Genomic DNA, 20,251 nt, shown 5'->3' with positions numbered 1-20,251 from the left:
TCAACCTGGTGATGGTTATATTTGGTTCTCCACACCAAAAATCTGCCTCTAAAGCCTGATCCTGTCATCCCTCTCCTTGCACAGGTGAAGCATTTTGGTTGTGAGCATCTGCTGCCAGCTGGGACCTTCAGGGAGGATCCTGAGTTTCCAGTGAGATTGGTGCAGGAAATGTGTATTCAAACCTTGGCTGAAAACCTACTGACCTCTGCCTACCTGAAGGGGATTCTTTGCTAACTGAATTAACTTTCTGACAATTTCACAGGTAATTTTCTACATAGTTGAAACACAAAATATACTAAAAATCAAGCTGATGGCACCTCTAATTGCCCTAAGAGGAATATTCACTCCAGCAGGTTCATTTTTAAAAGAATGTAAAAGTTAAACATGTCAAAAATGACTCTCCAAATGTGTCACAAAAGACACATTCTCCTCAGGAAAATGAGGAAGCACAACGTTTCTTCTTTGGATTCCACGAATATCTCTGCCCATGAGATCTTGACTCAATCTGTGGCTCAAGATCAGTTACCTGCTTTTTAAAGAAATGATCTTGTGACTTGAATCTGCACATCTAAGAAGACTTGAAAGATCTGACTGTAAAGCAAAGTGTGCATTGGGACAGCTCGACTTTCTGTTCGTCTGATCCCGACTGCAAAGGCAGCAGGGTCAGCCCTGTCGTGCTACTTGAGAGGGAGCTGAAGGCACACACAGAGCTCTCAGATCTCAAAAATAGGTTTAGAAGCCATTGGGCACAAAAGGCAAGGCAGAAAGTGAAGAATTCTCCCATCCCAGATCTTGACATGGGCCCAGCTAAGTTTCTCCAGTCAGGAGTTGGGCTGATATTGAGACCCTCAGCCCAGCTTGCCTTTAACACCCCAGAAAGGGTTAAAGAAAATACATCAGTGCCAAAACACCTTGAAAATTCATTCTATTCCTGCTGCACTGACAAGATCTCTTTTCTCTAGGTGCAAATGTTATGAGCAGCTCATTTCTGTCAGTGTTGCAGGGCACAAGGCAGGTGCAGCAAGATTCAGTGTGAGGGCTTCAGATTTACAGCAGCAGATTTTTCCAGCCTCATTTACAGCAAGTCTCAGTTCAGATCAGACTGTCACTGCCAGGGGATGCACTCAGAGCCCTCAGCACAGCACCTGGATTAGATGGAGCATGGGAATGGTGTGAGCAGCTGCTTGGAGGATGCAGCGCTGCAAACATCCTCAGTGCTCCCTCAGAGGGTCTCAACCCTCAGACCATCCCACAGGATGGGGATGGACCCCAGGACCCTTACAAGCCAGCTATCAATCCACAAATTATGGATATAAAAGCTGGAACAGCTGGGAAAACAGGGTTAATTTACTGGCACCCAACCAGGGCCACTTCCAGCAGAGTCTCCCATTTATTTCTCTGCAGGCTCATCCTCAGCAGAAGCACCATGTGAAGCCTCCTGTGTCACAATTTCTCTGATCTGCCTTACCACCCCTGCTCTCATGTAAGTCAGTGTTGTAAAAAGAAAAAAAAATTAAAATATTGGTATTATCACCAGGAATACAGGGTTAGTATTTAAAGTATAAATGCAAAGTAAATGAGAATATTCAATGAATATATTGAGTTCTTGGCACCTTAAGTCTGGCTTTAAAGTCCTGGTCCTGTTGTATTAAACCTTTGCATTAAAGCAGGTAGGATTCCAAACTCATTTGTTGTTTCAGCACATTTACATTTAATATCTTATGCAAGAAGCTGGAAAGTTGTGGCCTTATTTGCATTCACTGCTTTACACATGAGGACACAAACTGGCTAAAACCTGAAGCTGTTCCCTTAACTCAGGAGAGGACGTGGATGTATTTACCCCTAATCACTAAATGATGATGCTATTTTGAGCCCAGGTAATAATCAGGTAAAATAACCAAATAAATGGTCAATTCATTTAATTCCAGTGAAAATTATACCCCTGCATCAGGGTGTGCTGCAGCTGGTGGTGAACCAGAACCTCAGCCAGCGTGGCTTGAATAAATCAGCACCAGGGGCTGGGCAGTTGTGGGGCTTGCAAATCCAAATCTGCTTTCCATATTCTCCAGGGATGTGTAAACAAAAGCACATGACTACCAGCCTCATCTGAAATACCTCATTAAACCAGGGAATGGGTTATTTCAGCCTTTTTAAAACACACAGAGAAATGCCAGAATGATGAAAGAAGAGATGGGAGTTTCTCGCAGTTATTTAAACCTTGACACTAAACATATTTCCAGTCAGAAAAGTTCTCTTCTGAACCTGACAGCTTATCTTGTTATAGTTTAAAATGAGGCTCTTTTAAGTCTCTTAAGAAAATCCCTTGAAATAGGAAGAGGCTGTTTGTGGCTTTAGTTTAAAACCACAATATATTAGCAAAAATATACAGTGAAACAAGCCCAGCATTAAACTGGTAAGTGCTGAGCACTGGCTGGCAGGAGTAGAGAAAAGGTACCATGGCCAAAGGCTCTGCATGTCATTTTTGGTCCACATGACCCTCAGCTGTTGGCTGGAGACTTTTAAAGACTGGTCCACCTAAAATACCACAGATTTTGAAACTTTTTTCCCTTTGTGGACAATAGTTTCAGTGGCTTTTCTTTGTGGACGTGTTTTATTTGCTATTGTGATCCTCTGCTGCAACAAAAAAGAGCACTCTCAGATATAGCAGTTCCACTGGTTCTGGATGCAATTTCTGCCAATATTCCCAATTTCCTCGTCTTTGTGGTTTTGACTGAATTTTTTATTGTTCCAAGAACAGAGATTTGTGGCTTCATTTAACAAGCACTGTTCAACCAGAGTTTGTGAAAAAATTATGTAAGCATTTAACACTTACTTTAATTCTTTCTTAACCTCTTCATAATCAGCCTGTCCTTTCAGTTTTTCTTCCAGTTGCTTTAAAAGAGAGAACATGGATTTAATTATTTACATTGTTTTTTTTTTCTGCAGGCTTTGAAAATCATCTTCAAATTATTCCATATATACAGCAGCGCACAAGTGAGGGTTAATGACTCATACCTAATTTACATATATTAGAAAACAAACTATAACCAATTAAACGTAAACACAATTATACCTCGCTCATCCTTTGTTTACAGAGTGCCAAGCATGACAGAATTCAGTGGGTCCCAATTTGGCTGCTTGCAATGTCACTGTCATGAGCTCAGGGAAGAGATTGGGAATGAAGGTATTAAAAAAAAATAAAAATGGGGCAGCTGAAGTTTTCAGGGAGATTGAATAAACAAGCAGGATGCTTTGGCACACACTGTATTCTTAATAGGACAGTTCTTGATAACCTTATCTACATGATAAAAAGAGCAGACTGAAGAAGCTGTTGTTGACTGGAAGGCTCCTGCAGCACCTCAACAGCTGTACCAGGGGTTTTACAAGCATTACTGAGCAGAGAGGGAGCATTGAGGCCACCCCAGCTGCTCTGCCCCACCCAGGGTGGCCCCAGAGGCTGAACCAAACCCCCTGCCACCATCCAGAATGCAATGTCACACACTTGGACCTTACCCAGCTCCCACCAAAGTGCTCATCACTACGGGGTAAATGCTTCAGGAGGCCTAAAACATATTGATACATAATTGATGCAGTTATGGTGCTTGCAGAAGCCACATTAATTGCAATAATTTCTTTGCTTAGGGCAGGCACACCTGATCTAAGCAAAGAACAGAACTTATTGGCTTGCAACTTCCATGGATAAATTCAGGCTAACTCTGCTTCAGTTCATTTTTGGTGTTAAAACTGGCACAGAATCCCAAAGGTCACGGGAAACAGAAATAACACAAGGACGTATCACCTCAAAGACAGAGAATGTACTTTGAAAAGGAAAGGAATAGATGACATGAAAAAGAAAAATAGGACTTTACGTCCAGGAGAGGCTGCCTTCAGGGGAGAAGGGAATTCAAAATCCTACACCCACTCTGGGGCTGCCCTTTGGATGCAGGAGGAGGGCAGGGGAGGGTTGCTGGAACTTGGATAATTTTAGCAAAGCTGTTTAAAATGCAGCAGCCCAGCTATGGGGCATGGAGGCAGGGCTGGGGGAACACAATTGGGAACCTGCTCCCTGTGCTGTCTTCCCTATAAAGTCAGTGTGTGGGTATCACAGAGCTGAACAAACCCCAAAATGATGCAGCACAGCAAATCCATGGGCTGAGTCATCTCGGTGATTTAAATGAGGCTTCTTCAGATGCCAACAGCAGCATGGTGGGGCTCTGTGGGACTTCATTCTGCCATTTTTAAAGGATTTCCTACCCAGCCCTGTGCAGCTCTCACACTGCTGACATTTCAGCCCTGCCATCAGCACAGCTGTTAAGGAGCAGTGACAAAGTGGACAGCCAGGTTACCAACCCACAGCCCTCTCAAGGCCCTGTTCCTGCTGTCTGCCACCACAGCCCAGCATCCTCAGCACTGCTGAGACAGGAATCTCCTGCAGGAACAGCCAGGCTCAAGGAGCAGCTCTTAATGGACCCCAGGAGCTGCTGCTCAGTGTGGAATTTGCACTCCCTGGGACATTGATGGAACAAGAGGCCTCTTAGAAAGGTCTTGTGTCTTTTGTCATCAGCGGCTGTGCATTCAGTTGTGTTAAAAATAAAAATGAAATGTCTGTTTTAGCTACAACCATTTTTTTTTCACCTGGAATAGATACAGGGCAAGTTTCAGTAGTTTTTTTCTGGCGTGTCTTGCCTTGCCAAATTCCAGTTATTTTCTGGAACTATAGGAAGCACTGACTTTGCTTTAGATAGCAGACAGTGCTTCAGGAAAATCCCGCTTGATGTGACCAGGAAAATCCTACAAATACTTAAGATATTGGAGGTTTTGATAATTTACAAGACATGTTGAAATCTCATTATGGAGATGTACTACATAGTCCCAGGGCCTGAAGTTTCACATTTTGAGGAGGGTCAGCTACACCAGGCCAGGAGCTCCAGCAGCTTTTCAAGCTGCAGCTCAACACTGAGCAAGACACAGTGACTTCAAGGAGGTGGAATTTTTAGTGCATCAGGTCAGGCTGGAGAGGGATCTCTAAATGAAACCAGTGAGCCAGAGAGCCCTTGGTGCTGGGAGGAGACTCAGCATCAGAGCTGAGAGTTTTCCAAGTGATCACGGGCAAGGGGAGGAGCTGCCAAACCCCAAGACATCCTTCTGCCTTCCTTGGTTTTGTCACTCTGTCCTTCTGTCTCTGCAAATCCACTGCAATTCAACCTTTCCTTAACTCTGTGACTGGTAACATTTTGGGTCTGGAGCACAGGTGCTTTTACAGCAGGAATAAATGACAATTTATATCACTTCTCAGTATGAAAAGGACCAGAAAAAATTTAAAACAAGCAATACCCTGGATTAATTTGTTAGTTACTTATGCAAGGGTATGCTAAGAAAACAGCCTTTTGTAGAAACAGAGTAAACCACAAAAAAGCTAAAGATTCCCATTTTAATGGAATCTGTATTAAATGTAATTCTGTGCAAGGAAGTGCTATACCCTGGAATATTTAGGTGCAAAACACAGTAGAAAAATAAAGAAAAATAAGAGATATTGACAAATTGCAGCTGGTTTGGACTCTCAGGTACTTGCTACAGCAGTGTGACAACCAGCAATATTTTACTTTGGGTTGTATAAAAAACACACACATCCATCATTCCCAAGTACCTCATACAGAGATTGTTGCCATGGAAAATCTGCACCTAAACATCTCCTTTAGTAAACAATATAAACTAACAACTGAGGATGCAGTGCCTGGGTAGAAACAGAACATTTAGGCACTTGGCATCTTCCCAGTCAATGACTGTTTTAAAATGTATTAGTATGGTAATTGTCTCCAAGAACCCTGTAAAATGCACAGAACATGGGATAACAAAGGTTCAAGCTGTGAGACAATCTGGAGGAACTAATATCTTGCACTAAATATCAACCTGGTTAATTCAGACAAAATATATTCCAATGACCTCCAACACACAAAAATGCAGGAGCCAGAGGGCAGAAGGAATGGACTGGTGGCTTTCCTGCATATTCAATTTGCAAATATCCCATGTTAAAGAATCATCTTGCATCTGTGATGTGAATAAACCCATGTCAGAGCATGCAGAGATTGGGTCCCTCCTCATGTCATTTAGAAAATACAATCACTACTGTATTATTAACTAAACTGGCACAGGTAAATAGCAGGGGCTGTGTTGAGGGGCTTAAAACATACAAAATAACCATTAGATTAACACTGTAGTGCAGTTTAGAGTGATCAACTACATTACTGAATTTTAACTGGGTAGCAGAGACATTCTAGCACCCAGCCACAAAGGGTTAATACAATTAGAGTGAGGAAAGTCTTGTTACTAGAGGACATGTTTTGATTATTAGATCAGATGAAGATAAAGAAGCAATAATTTTGAAAGTATTTCTGTATTGTTTCATTAAGTCATAGAGTATTAAACAATTCCCCCAAGATACAGGTTGAGAACATTGCTTTAATTTGTGAAAACTGTGAGTTGTTTTCTGTGGAGGCAACCATTAAAATCTCTGTTATTTCAGAAGCAATTCCTCCATAATCAAATAGGAGATCAGCACATTATCACTGAGATTTGGTGCTTTGTACAACCTGTGCCTGGCACAGACTTTCCCAGCACTTTGAGGTGAAAGCAAGTATTTGGAAATACCTTTATAGTTGCAATAAATAAGGTTAAAGAGGGTTGAAATGACCAAAACTTTATCAATAGAGGCACTACTTCAGCCACTATCAACAGAAAGCTAAATACAGAGCATTAGCCAGGCAAGGCTATGAGAAAATGGAAGGAGATTACTGAAATGAAAATCAAAGACTTGCTCTGTCATTTCTATGATCCTACTCCCTTTGAAGTTAATGGCTAAACTAATACTGACCTCACCAGGAACATGCTTTATTCCAAGAAAATCTGTCAAGTGCAAGGATTCAAGATATTTTCTATCAGGCTTTATGAAAAAGTAAAATAAAAAAATCCCCTGAACATGGGTGTAGCCAGCAGAATGTGTCCCTCAAAACCAGGGCAGCTCCTTTCTCCCTCAATAAATGTGGTGCCCACATGGTGACAGGTGGGCAGGGAGTGACACTGTCAATGGAGTTACATAATAAGTGTCCTTTGCTCCACTGGATTTTCATAAAAATTCTGCAGAGCTAGCTTAAAGCATGCAGAAAACACTGACTGCAAAACTTCAGCTTTCATTCCTAACAGGTCTCTCTCCATGTGAATTATGCTCCACCACAGCAAAACCAGTAACTGCTAAAAAATGTCAGAATTAGAGCAATTTGTAAGAGTTTCAATTGAACATTAAATCATTCTGATAGAGCAAAGCTGCCCACGCCACAGTCAGAGCTGAGTGGGAACTATCAGCCTCCTGCTCTCAGAAAACTCTCAGACTATCAAACCTGCACAACTATCAAGTCTTTAATGGAATAGATAAATTTATCTTGTTTACACTTTGGAGCTCATGGATGGTGGAACAATGAAGGAGACAGGAGTTACAGGAAACTGATTCATACCCCACGTCAGGAATCATTTCTCATGCTCACTCAGAGATCAGGACTGTGTGGGCTCAGCACAGGGAAAGTGAAACTGCCCAAGAGAGAGGTAAAAGGGTCATTCAGAGAATTCTTAGCTGTTCCTTCTGGTTCTAGTGCAGTGCTGCTCCTTTGCAAATGAGTATAGGGCCAGATTGCTAATTATAAATGGGAATTATTGTGCAGCAAATACACAGTTAAAAAATGAAATGAAAAAAAATTATTATTGGCAATAATAAAAAAATAAATAATTATTATTTAAATAATTAAATTATTCTTATATAAAAGTTTTCTCCATGTCCTGATTTTACTTGTTTCTATGCCCTAAATGATAAACTAAAATCTAAATGATACACTTCCCATTTCCAGTGGAGAGAAATGGAGGGGGTAGCAGGCACATTGAAAGATAAACCAATTCCTTGCAAAATCTTCAATATGTATAACTGCAATGGGAATTAAAAGTTTGAAAATCTAAGAGGGATTTTCTGTGCTTTTTCAGTTTAACTGTTTCATTACATATCCATGCTCAGTGTCTGTTGGGGCTTGGTGGTGAAAACTAAAAGGTATCCTAAAGGTAGCCTTGTCCAATGTGCAAAAATACATTTCAAAACAGTGAGGACTGAGCCATTTAGAACTTCAAAAACCTGTGATCCCTTAAAAACTATATATTCAGGTGGTGGAAAAGGATAGGTTTGAAGGTCCCTTCTAACTCAAACCATTCTGTGATTCCATGAATGCCACAGAAACCAGAACTCAGCTACACCCCGGAGGAGCCAACAGCTCAGGACCACAGGAAACCCCAATCTCTTCATCTCTGAGATGCTCTTTGGGCAGAACCAAGCCTTACTTTGAGTGTGCTGTTCTTGGCTGTCAGCTGCTGCTCCAGCTGGGAGATCTGGCTGCTGGAGTTCTCCCTCAGCTTGGTGAGGCTGCCCTGGAGCCTCTGCACATCCTCGACGAGCTGCGCGATCTCGCGCTCCTTCGCCGCCAGCTCCACTTCCAGGCTGGAGCGGGTCAGCACCTCGATGGCCTGCTCCTGCAGGGAAAACACCATCAGGGCACAGAAAGGAAGGAAACTGGCAATTCCTAGACCTGGCACTCCTCTGATTGACACTGGGAATGTGGAAGATGGAATTTCCTACACCCCAAACAGCTCTCTGGGAAAGCGGGGATAACAGAGGGAATAAATTTCCCTATTTGGTAAGTGCACTGGAAAGATGCAGCAGTGAAAGTCAAAGGATTCTATTTAGATCTATTTATTATTAATAGCCCAAGTGCTTTGACAACTATGAAAATCTGTGCTTACAAAATACTAATCAGATAAAATATTCTGAAGTAATGGAGCAGAATTTCTTAATCAGGAACGGCAGGGCCATGTGCCTGTGGCTCTCTGCATGCACACTGCACATTTCAGGCAAAATTGTCAAAAATTGCCCCAAACTGCTACTTCCAATGAACTTGATCCTTGCATGAAAATTGTTCATGTTAACATTATTGCAAGCATCCCTCCATGGGGAAGAAGAGAGATGTGACAGCTCTAAGACAAGGCCATTCTCCCTTTGGTCACCACTTTCAGAAATTCCCTTTCCTAGATCTTCCTTCGTCCAGTTTCCCACAGCTGTAAAATCTGTCCTCAAGTCTGGAACTGATTTCCTGGGAGGACAAGGAATCAGAGTGGTCCAGAAGGAGGCAGATCCATTCAGGAAAGATAACAGAGACTAATTGCACCATCTCTGTCTCCTCCTGTGCTGGGAGATTACAGCTGGGATGCACTGGGGAGCTCTGAGCCTCCTCCATGGATAAAGTGAGGACAGCCTTGTGCCTGTGTGGGGGGCAGATGCAGCCCAAGGAGGGGCACACATTCCATTACAGAGCCCAAAATGCATCTGACAAAGGTTAATGGCTGTTCCTCAGAAGCACCAGTGAAGGAGGAGAGAATCCATTCAGCAAGAGGCAGATGAAGATGGTGAGCACTAAACCAAAGATCTGTGGTGAAAGAGTTGAGAATTCACCCCAGTGACACCTTGACAGCTGAAGGTGACACTGCAGCAGACTGAAGTATACTTCATATTCTCTTTTCTGGGAATACAGGAACAACAAAATCCCCTTTCCCATATCTTCTAAACATTCAGCTTGATTCTCAGTGACTACACCCTGCTGCACTCACAGAAAGCTGCATGTACTAACAGCAGTTAACAACACTCTCCTATTACACTGAATTATACTTTTAACTTGAAAAAACCTCTAATTTGCTTGCATGAAACATCACAAGTTGTATAATCATCTGCTGCTTGTGCCTATTGAGACTAGAACGTAGAGTCTGAAATAAGATAGATAATGATCATTTTCATCCTGCAGTAGTTGTCATATTAAATATAAATGAAGTGCAGAAGTACTATTAAATACAAGAAAGACCTAATGTTAAAATAATGATAAGACTAGGACACGAGATAGGAAGAGGCAGGTAATTCAGACTTACAAGTGATATTCAGGCTTTTCATTTTTTGTTTTGCAGCCTACTTGCCTATCTTTTGACTTCTCTGAGAAAATACTGGGTTGTATTAATAGACAACCAAACAGATCTGGAGGACTTATGGTTTGTTTCTCATTCTCTGCAAATGATTTTTAAAGGCAGCCATGTGTTCCTCTGCTATCAGTGTCAAGCACGTATAAGGCTTGCAAGGAAAAAAAAAAAAGCAATGATTTCTTTTGTTTCTTAAATCTGCTGCTTAGAAGTAGACTAAATTTCACTTAATTGCATATTTACATTTAAATACTCCTATTTCTCCTTTGGCAAACAAAAATCAAAATAATCTGGCTGCTCATCTGTGATACCTGCTCAGCCAGGGCCAGCTGGAGCCCTGGAACAGCCCCTGTGCCTGCAGGTCCCATCAGCAGCCTTGGCTTCATTCACAACCACACAGGGGAGGAAACAAGCAGGAGTGCAGGATATCTTCTCAATTTCCAGGGATTTATAGGAGCAATTCTCAGTTTAGATACAGCCAGTGAAAACTGGAGTGGTATTAAGTTTACTTCCAGTTTTTCTGGCAGCACAGACGTGGAGTCAGGAGAGGCAGGGAGCTCTGGGATGGAGCCCCACCTCAGGGCCCCATGTGCTGATGGCCACCAAGGCTCTCTTGCTGCCTCCATTCCTCCTCGGCTGATGCTGTCAGCCACGTGAAATGATTCCTGAGAGCTGTGCTGTCCACCTGGGGCAGGGAGCGATGGATCAGCCCAGAGCCAGGTGACCTCTGTCCTTCCCCTGCTCTCCTCCAGCCACCAACCCCTCAGAAGCTGAACCCCACCACAATCCCAGAGGAACGCCGTTCCCTTTCACTTAAAATATGACTTCAAACAGCTGTTTTCATAGCTGTGGGCATAAATTGAAGGAGCTGTACTGCAGGAATGTCAGAAACCTGTAAGAGTCAGTAAATATTTTCTCTCACCACATCAGGTGCCTTCTGGATCTGTGTTGCAAGTTGGAGAGATTTGTTAGCTGATGAGAGCTGCTCCCTTAAGGTCTCTGCCTCTCTCTGAGCCACCTCTGCCCTCTGAAGGAAATGAAAAGGGGTGAAAAGAGAAAGTACATTCAGTTTAACAACTGACAATTATTACAAGAACATTCATCAATTCATGCCTGACTGAATATAATTGATTTTCCTAAACACTCAACCTAATAAATGTTAGAAAAAAAACATAGAATGTGATGGATTTTTATTTTAAACAGTACAAGGAAGAAATAATTGAGCGATTATGACAGTAATTTAACGCTAGGAGCAAGGAATCCCCTGCTGATACTAATGCTGCGGCCCACTGAATTTCCCAGACTGAATAAATACAAGTGGAAATGGAGTCTTTTTATTCAATTTCTTTCTATTCTCATAGACCAAGCAGATTTTATTGCAAGGCTCCTCATGGGAATAATTCTCACGGGTAAATGCTGAATTAAAAGATATTCTGACCACTCTCTCAAACACACATACAATGTTGTGGGCTGTCTTTCTGCAGTAATTATTCCCTAAAACATGAATTGTTAGATTCTTTTCTTTCAGCAGGTCTATTTATTCAACAATATTTAACCCTGAAGTGACAATTTTGCACAGCTCAGTTATCAGCTGCTGAGGATTTATGCAATAGTTGATAAGCCTCTGACTTGGCCACTGGTCAAAATTCCCATCTAAATATTGAATAGTGATAGAAAGGAGAAAGAATGATGAGGAAAAATTGTCTGTATGAGAGTTTGGGTAGAGACAGATGGATCAGTAACTTCAGGCAATAAATAGCAGCAAAGTCCTTTTCATAACTGTCTGTAAGCTTCTGTTAGAAATGGAACAAAACCTGCTTCTTTTACAATATACACTCCTCCTGGCAAGGCTGTTTTCTCTCCTTTAAAAATGTATTTTATTGTTATAAAACCACACTGCTTTGTTCCTTGAGTAATCACTGCTTTTTGCCTGGGCTACTCCATGTAAATCATGCTTTGCTTTCAGAAAACAGCCAAAATAATTTTCTCTCTCCACTTTCAAGACCTCTCACCAATTCTACCAAACCCATCAGCTGCCACCAGTGAAGGTCACAACTTTTCTTGACCAGCTGATGGATCCCTTCCTTCATGGAATGATAAATTCCCACTGCCATTTTTGAGCCACCCAAACTTCCAGAGACTCCTGGCTAATCCTTTGGAAAACCTAGGACTAAAATCGAAATATAAATCTAAAATAGTGAATATAGAACATAGAGCAAATATAAAACCTGTAGTGAATATAAAATTAGAGTGAATATAGAAGGTATAGTGAATATACAACTTACAGTAATATAAAACATATAATGTATATAAAATCTATAGCAAATATAAAATCTATAGAAAATATGAATTCTACAGTGAATTTAAGCCCTACAGCCCTGTGTGTGTGTGGTCTCTGACTTCCTCCCCAGTCAAAGCATTCTCTGCATGTTTAATCAATGAGTAAACTAACAGCAATCAAATCCTAAATGCATCATCTGTGCTATTTGCTCACAACATTGTATTAAATGATTTTGCATAGGTTCTACAGCTGTAATTAAAATGTGATTGTAAAAAGTACAGTGATGTGGTTCCAATAATCAGAGCAGGGGACACAGCCTATTGTGTGCTTAGAAAATGTGGAAACAGCAGCAAAAAAAGGCACAAAAAGAGGGATTTATGTGGTTTATGTGGCTGATAATATTAGGATAAATACTGAGCTAACAATACACATTGAGATAAATTATTTTCTGGTACTTTATTAGATGTGCAGCTACATATATTGATCTAATAACTGCAGAACAACTCCAGCAAAGCAGGACAAGTTACTACACTGTGGCACTTGCTCTTCCATCTACTGCTGGATAAGTAATGGGTTTTGCAGCCTTGAGCAATTCTGCTGATGGCTTCCATTCAGTGCAGCATTGTTTGGAGAATCTATTCAGCTTGCATGCAAGCAAACCACAGAGGATATTGCTAATAGGTGCTACATCTGCATATACAGTGAGCTGTCAGCTGCCCTTTCTCCACAGCCTCCCCAGCCAATTCCCAACACCTGTTGTGATCCTCAGAATAATACCAGACAAGATTTCATACCAGGCATTGTTAAAAATACATCAGCACAAACTCTGGGCAATTCTATTTGGGAAATACTGGTCAATTCTCTTCCTTTTTTCCCCCTCTCTCACAGAATGGAAGCTTTTTAGAGGCAGAATTACAGATGTGCTCAGTGTCTGGAAAGCACTTTTGGGTGCTATTGCAATATAAATTATAAATGACACACAAAACCCTGTTAAAAGAACGCTAGTTTCAAATTTGAGCACTTACAAGTTTGGAAAAGCCAAGCCTGAGGCTGGTGCTCGGATGGCACCACACAGGACCTGCTGGGGCTTTTCCAAAGAGATTTTCCCAGTGAGATCCCCTGCTCCATCAGCTCTGAGAGGAACATGGCTTGGTGAGTGATCTTCTCTTTGTCCTCCTGTCCCCTGTGTGATCACTGGCTCCAAGCTAATCCCACTCCCCTTTTCCAATGGCATTAACCCCTTCCTCATGGGAGCTCTGCTGCACCACCAGAGGTGGATGGACAGCATGGGTACTTCAGGACATTAAGGACTGCACTGGCACAAGCCTGGCTGGAGCTGTGTGGGTTCCTGGCACATTTCCCTGCACAGCAGCCCTGGCTGGAGGCTCCCAGCCTGGCAGGAGCTACCCCTGCCCAGTGGCTGAGGTGCTGCTCCCCTGCCAGACCCTCTGGGCTTGCCTCTTCCACTGCCACCCCTCTCTGCTTGTCCCTCTGTCCCCTTCCTACTTCATTTAGGAGCCCCATCTCTGTCCCCTCTGTGCTCCAGGGTGCCTCCAGCTCCAGGCAGGCAAGCCTAAAGAACATCCACAAACTTGCAGAATGAGCCTTACCCCCACGATTTCCTCCTTCCTCTTCTCCTCGTTGCTTCTTCTCACAAAAGGACCTCCAAGTGTCCCTGTCCCGGTGTCTGTCCCCATTCCCTGCTCACCACGAGCCTCTCTCCCCATCCTGCTCCCATGCTGATCTCTCCAGTCATGGCAGGGGCAGCCTGGGGAGTGTCTCCCCTCCTTGTGCCCCCACAAAATCTCACATCACACCCAGGAGAAGCAGAACCTGCTTGGTGGGTGCTCACCCAGCCAGAGCAGTGACTGCAGTGTGCCTGGGACAGCAGCAAAGCCTGAACAAATTCAATCCAGATTCTGCTGAGTTTCTCTGAACTCTTTTTTCCAGACTCTTATAGGCTGGCCAAACTTGAGGCTGTTTTTTAAATTTTTTTTTAAATTTTTCTACTTGAAGCAACAGAAGATACAACCCTGAGAAAAAATGGAACCATCCCTCATCAAACCCCTTCTATTAAATCTGGGCACAGCAGGCTCCTCACCAAAACAGCAAGAAAAACTCGTAACATCTGAGAGAAAATGGTTTCTTTTTTTCCTAATCTTGTTCTTGAAAATGGTTGAACAATTTTTCCTGAAGTGAGAAAAAAGAGAGCAGCCAGAGACAGGCGCCCAGTATGGAAAATGGCTAAATCTGAGGAATCTTGCACAACTTGGAGCCTCTGCAAAGTTCACAAAACCTTCTGTTTGTGTGGAACTGTCCCACTTCAGCTGAGAAATACAAAGATTCATAGAATCACAGAAAGGGTTTGGAAGGGAGCTTAAAGCCCATCCCACCCCTGCCATGGCAGGGACACCTTCCACTGTCCCAGGCTGCCTTGATGAAGCTCATGCAAATCTAACATTACCCAAAATCCTATTTTTCAGCATAGTTCAGTTGTACAATTCCTCCTAATTCCTCCACCACTGTTTTCTAGTACAGAACTACCTCCCTGGTAACAAAATATTTCAAAATAGTTCCATTTTCCTTCATAGAGCACGTAAATATTGTACTGCTCACAGTGGAGCCAGGAGGTCATGATTGTAATGCTGCCGTGTGCTTTCCAATTAAAAATAGAAAAAAAAAGCCTTACACAATATATCCAGTTTAAATTATTCTCCTTGTTTCCTGACAAGATAATGAATAGCATGAACTGAGTGCTCTTCTACTTACAGTAAAATGTTAATTTGATCAAAGACCAGTGGTGTGAACAGCAAAATGAGATACTAATGTGAAAAAAAATGTATAACCTTTCCCTTAAAGTTCCACCAGCCCAACTCTATCTCCTTATTCCATGCTAAATTCAGTGCTGTATGTGGGAAAATCTTCCTATGGGCGAGGAGGGGGTATTATCACAAGTAATTCTGCTGCAGTTAATGAGCCTGGTTATGGCAGCAATCACCACGCTTGGAGCTGACATTCAGACTTGCAAGCTGCTGCAAAAGCTGTGTTTCTTGGAGTACAACATCAATTAAAACACACTGCTTCAATGTGCTTTAATTTCCTAACTTTTCAGATATAAAAATTTGCTTTAAAACCTTTAGATGGCCCTAACTTGCACAGAACAGCAGCAAGGTTAGCAGAACATCAGGGACATGAAAGATTTTTCAGGGCTCTGGCACCTATTTTTTCCAACAATGGAGAAATACACAAAAAAAGAGAAAAAACTCCACCAACCAGAAGAGGTTGGGCTGTCTTCATTCTTGTCTTCAGGCTATTGCACTTTCCTCTGTGTGCTGAAAGGCTGCCAGAAAAATGTATTCCCAACTGATAGCCAGGCATTTGCAGGAAGCCCATGTTTGCATGAAAATAATATTAACCATATTTTGCCTTTATACAGAACTTCTCCGTGCAAGGATCTCAAATGCCCTTTGCAAAGGAAACGTTTTTATTCCCATTTCACAGACAGTGAAATCCCAGGATTAAGTGAATGCATTCATCTGCTACGAAGCAGTGTAACTCAACTGGATCTATGGATTTGGGCTGGGAGGGACCTTAAAATTCATCTCATTCCACCCCCTGCCAGGGCAGGGACACCTTCACTACCCCAGGGTGCTCCAAGCCCTGTCCAACCTGGACTGGGGCACTTACAGAGATGGGGCAGCTCCCCAGGGATGGGGGCACTTCCAGGGATGGGGCAATTCCCCAGGGGATGGCACCCAAAGAAAGCCCCCAGGCCACTGCCAAGGGAGTCAGAAATGAAAGCAAAACCTGTGGTGGGGTCTTGTGCCAGCCTTGGTGCAATACAGCAGGATGAATTCCTCAGGGAACCCAGGAAATTCCTCTGACTGCCCTGGAGGACTCCAGACCCTGTCAGGGGGCACAGAGACCTTGGCACAGAGCTCGAGCCACCTGTGACTTTGATTTTGACCCATGGAGCAAATTACCACCTTTATATGAAGAATTACAAGTCAAGAGAGTTTAAGTAGAATAATAGTCAGTTTGTCATAGGGTGAAAAATAGATTTTTGGGGTTTTAGAATGGGGGCTCAAGGTCCCAAGATGGAGGAATTTGGGCATACCCTGTCCTCCTTCTTTCTTCTTCCCAGCCTCCATGTTCTGGGTGATGTTGGCATTTTTAGACTGGTTTAAGGTAGAAGCTCACTGTCTAACACAGATGATAGGTATTGGGAAGTTCTGGTAAATAATGTACATGTAGTTTTTAGTATAAAAGATAACACCATTGTGCTTCAACCCAACCTGCCAGAGAGACCTCGGTGGGTCAGAGAAAGAATTTTATAGATAAGAAACAATAAACAACCTTGAGAACGAGAACAGAAAAATCCTGACTCCTTCTTTGACTGCTGGGCTGGGAAAAGAGATTTGTACCTATCTCAGAGTCACTCTGACCAGCAGAGATTCTGAGAAATTCCCTTCATGATTCCTTCCCATCCCATCCCTGCAAACCCAGGGGTGCCTCATCAGGGCTGTGGTGGTCACAGCAAAAACCCCCCCGAGCATCAGCACCACCTGTATTGTGCTGCACTTGTGCTGCTGAGTGAAAAGGGGAATTTATTCCATCTGCTGCTCAAAACCATACATATTTTATGGCAATCTCACTTAGCAGGAATATCTTTTCGAACCATTTTCCAATGTGATTTGTTGGAGACAGGAAGGTGCCACACACAAGGAAATAAAAAATAATCTTGAGAGCAGCATTTCTGCTAAAACACCCTGGTGAGGTTCTTTCTACTTTTATAGCAGACACTGTTTTATGTATTTTAGTGGCAGTTTGGCTCCAAAAATTGCTTAAATTCACTAACTCTTCCTCTACAGACTTTAAAACCCAACACTACATTTCTGTGGAATAAATGATATTGATCCAGTCTAGATTCTTTAATAAAAGCTGCTATATTTTAGAAAGTACACTTTTCTTGATTTATTGGTATTAGAAGTTTCTATATTTGACTTTCTTTCCCCAGAAAAAATAAGAACTAGAAATCTGGGAGCACTATCAGCACTGTGAAGATGGAAAGAAAACCAAAGGAAACATCTGGCTTTTCCAAAGGGATAACAGAAGAAAAAATAAATTAATTCTTCTTCTATAGCTTATACAACATAATCCACACACACACAAAGTCTCATGATTTCTTTCTCTTACCACTCTCAGAATCTAAGGATACCTATACTTGAGTCTGCTTTTCAAATCAATTTCCTCCTTTTTCAGATTAAAATACAATAACCCAGGAGCAACAACCCTAACCAAAGTTCTTCTCTTTTTGTTTTAAAAGTGAAAAAGCACCTTTTCCTTTGCAGGAAGCTCAAATTACAAAGCCCATTAGATTTTATTTTTTAAACTATGTGATCAATGTGTAAAGGCAGAACAGAGATCTGGACACATCAATGACATGAAACCACAAATTCAGACTCAGTATTAAAACCTTAAATGAGCCCAGCTGTAATTTTAAAAAATTAAATATATTTATATTAAATATATTTAAATATTCAAATATATTTAAATATTTCTGTTTTCACAGCCTAGGAATTATTCTTCCCAACAAACCCCTCTGTTTTTCTCAGGCACAACTGGATGATTCCAGGTTCCTGGATGAAGTACAGAAACACAACAATAATTCATTTTAATAAATTTGTAGTCCAAAAAGATTCCTGACTTTGCTGCCATAAACACTGGAGAGGTGCAAACTTGAAAAGGTACAGCAAAGTGCTAACCATAAATATTTGTCTAAAATAAACAGTCACACAACTCTAACTGCTGTGAATGCAGAAATGTATACTGGAGCTTCATTAACTTCCCTGATTGGAAATTAGAATATTCTGGGAATCAAACAATAAAAAATTCAAAGATGCTGTATCCCAAACTATGATAAATCATTTATTTTGACAAGTACGGGTAGTTTAGTTTTAATTATTTATTCTTATACTTCGTAGCATATCAGAAAATATGCAGTGATTTATTGTGCAAAATGAAATCTTAATAAAACGAGTCCCTTCACCAAACTACAGCATTATTAAATCTTCATGGAAATGCAGGGGGAACTCTGGGTTATGTTATCAAGTTTTGTCATTGAGCTGCTGGGTTAATAAAGTGAAAAGGAGCCCTTCCTATTGTATTTGATTTATGGTGCCCTCAGTAGGAACTGCGCCACAGGGTGCTACAGGCCTGGGGAGGAGTGGAGGATGGACAAGGATGGACAGAAATGGACAGGGATGGACAGGGATTCTGCACCATGGCTCTCCTGAGCCTGGACATGATGGAATTCCACCTTTTACCACGAATCCAAAGGGGGTTTTGGCTTCTGATCCCACACCCTTCCTAAAGCCCCAGGGCAGGAGCCAACAGCTCCCCTCCAGGCAGCTGCAGCTGGACCAGACATTCAATGCATCATTCTTGTCTTTTTTATATAAAAAAACCCTCTAGGACTTTCCAAGGGAAGGGTTACACCCACATCACCCTCACAGGGGGTGTAGCTTGGTGTCCTCTGATCTCTGCCAGCCCTGCCACAAAACCTCACTCAAGATTATGGATTAATGGCACTGAGCACCTGAGAAAAAAAGGAGCTGTCACCTCCCCTCATCTGCAGCACCCAGTGAGGGATTCATTTCTCTCACGGTGATGTTTTGTGGGAAAATTCAGTTTACACCTTGTGTTAATGGCACAATGGAGAGGGAGGGAGCTTTGTGGTCACTACACCTCCCTCTCTCTGAGCAGAAAATTGCAAAGCTCACTGGCATTTAAAGGCAATTATTCTGATGAGGCAGTAATTTGTTCTGGGGCTGGTATTAAGCAAAGTAGCCCAGAAAGCTCCTGCATGAAAAAACTTGAGGATCCAAGTGAGAAAAAATCTAAGTGAGAAAAAACATTGAGGAGAAGGTGATGGAGGTGAAGATAAGAATGGTCCCTGCTTCACCCCACAGGACACAGGGCTGGGAGCCACAACATCAGCTCTGTCCCTGTGGATTTGATCATTTTTATGGACACCTGGACCAAAGTCAGGGGGCACACCCTGTTCCCTGGAGAGGGAAATGCATTCCCCACCTCCCAGTAGCCAGAGAGGAACAGCAAAGGAAGTTCTGAAGTGCCAGCTCTGGATTTAAAAAGAGAAAGACATTTTCAAGAAGTGACAGATATATGAAAATTTACAAAAATTTCTTTTTCCCATATTTTTAGTGGAAATTTATGCTCTGAATCCCAGTCATTTGGGTCAGTGCTAATTCCAGAGTAGCAAAACATCACATCCACAGCAGCAAGGCAGTCCCTGAGCAGAGCAGGAGTCATGCTGAGCACTACTCTTTAAAGGTAGCCTTAATAATGGGGAATGAGCACTTACTGAAATGGTAAAAGGAAATGTTAATTTAACTATTAAATACATAATTAGGTTAAGTACTTGTTTCTGCAATTGTAACACTTCAGCCTGATGCAAACTCACTTTCTGGCCTGTGCAACAGATTTAATTTCTTCCAGTAATTTTTATTTTTTTTTCAACTGTGAAGAGGTAAAACACAGGAATTGCTGCTCCAAAGTTTAGACAGAATCCATCACAGTGCTTTATAAAGGTAAAGCATCACACCAGGCAGAGACTCTATGGGCAGCAAATGAGCTGAGCCTGCAGCAGCTCCTGCTCCTCTCCAGGTGAAGCTGCCCTTCCCTTCTGCAGCTCCTCCAAGGCCACAGGGTCCCTTGGTGTCCCTTTGTGTCCCTCTTGGGGACACAAGGGCAGCACAACAAAGACATGGAGCTGTTGGAGCAATTCCAGAGGAATTCCATGGAGCTCCTCCAGGGCTGGAGCTGGGCTGGGAGGTGCTCATCTGGAAAGAAGCTCCAGGAAACCTCAGAGCCCTTGCAGGGCCTGAAGGGGCTCCAGGA

General features: G+C 42.3%; 1 protein-coding gene across 1 annotated transcript in view; it reads right to left on the bottom strand.

Moving 5' to 3' along the window:
- The window catches only part of CUX1 (cut like homeobox 1), a 242,336-nt gene that overhangs the window by 47,189 nt on the left and 174,896 nt on the right, over positions 1 to 20,251 (bottom strand). Inside the window, 3 exon segments of the mRNA XM_063173997.1 lie at positions 2,834 to 2,892; positions 8,374 to 8,562; positions 10,973 to 11,077. Coding sequence (XP_063030067.1) covers positions 2,834 to 2,892; positions 8,374 to 8,562; positions 10,973 to 11,077 — 353 coding nt within the window.

Source organism: Melospiza melodia, chromosome 21, assembly GCF_035770615.1.
Source record: "Melospiza melodia melodia isolate bMelMel2 chromosome 21, bMelMel2.pri, whole genome shotgun sequence".
Classification (NCBI taxonomy): Eukaryota; Metazoa; Chordata; class Aves; order Passeriformes; family Passerellidae; genus Melospiza; species Melospiza melodia.
This window is presented reverse-complemented; position numbering and strand designations above follow the sequence as displayed.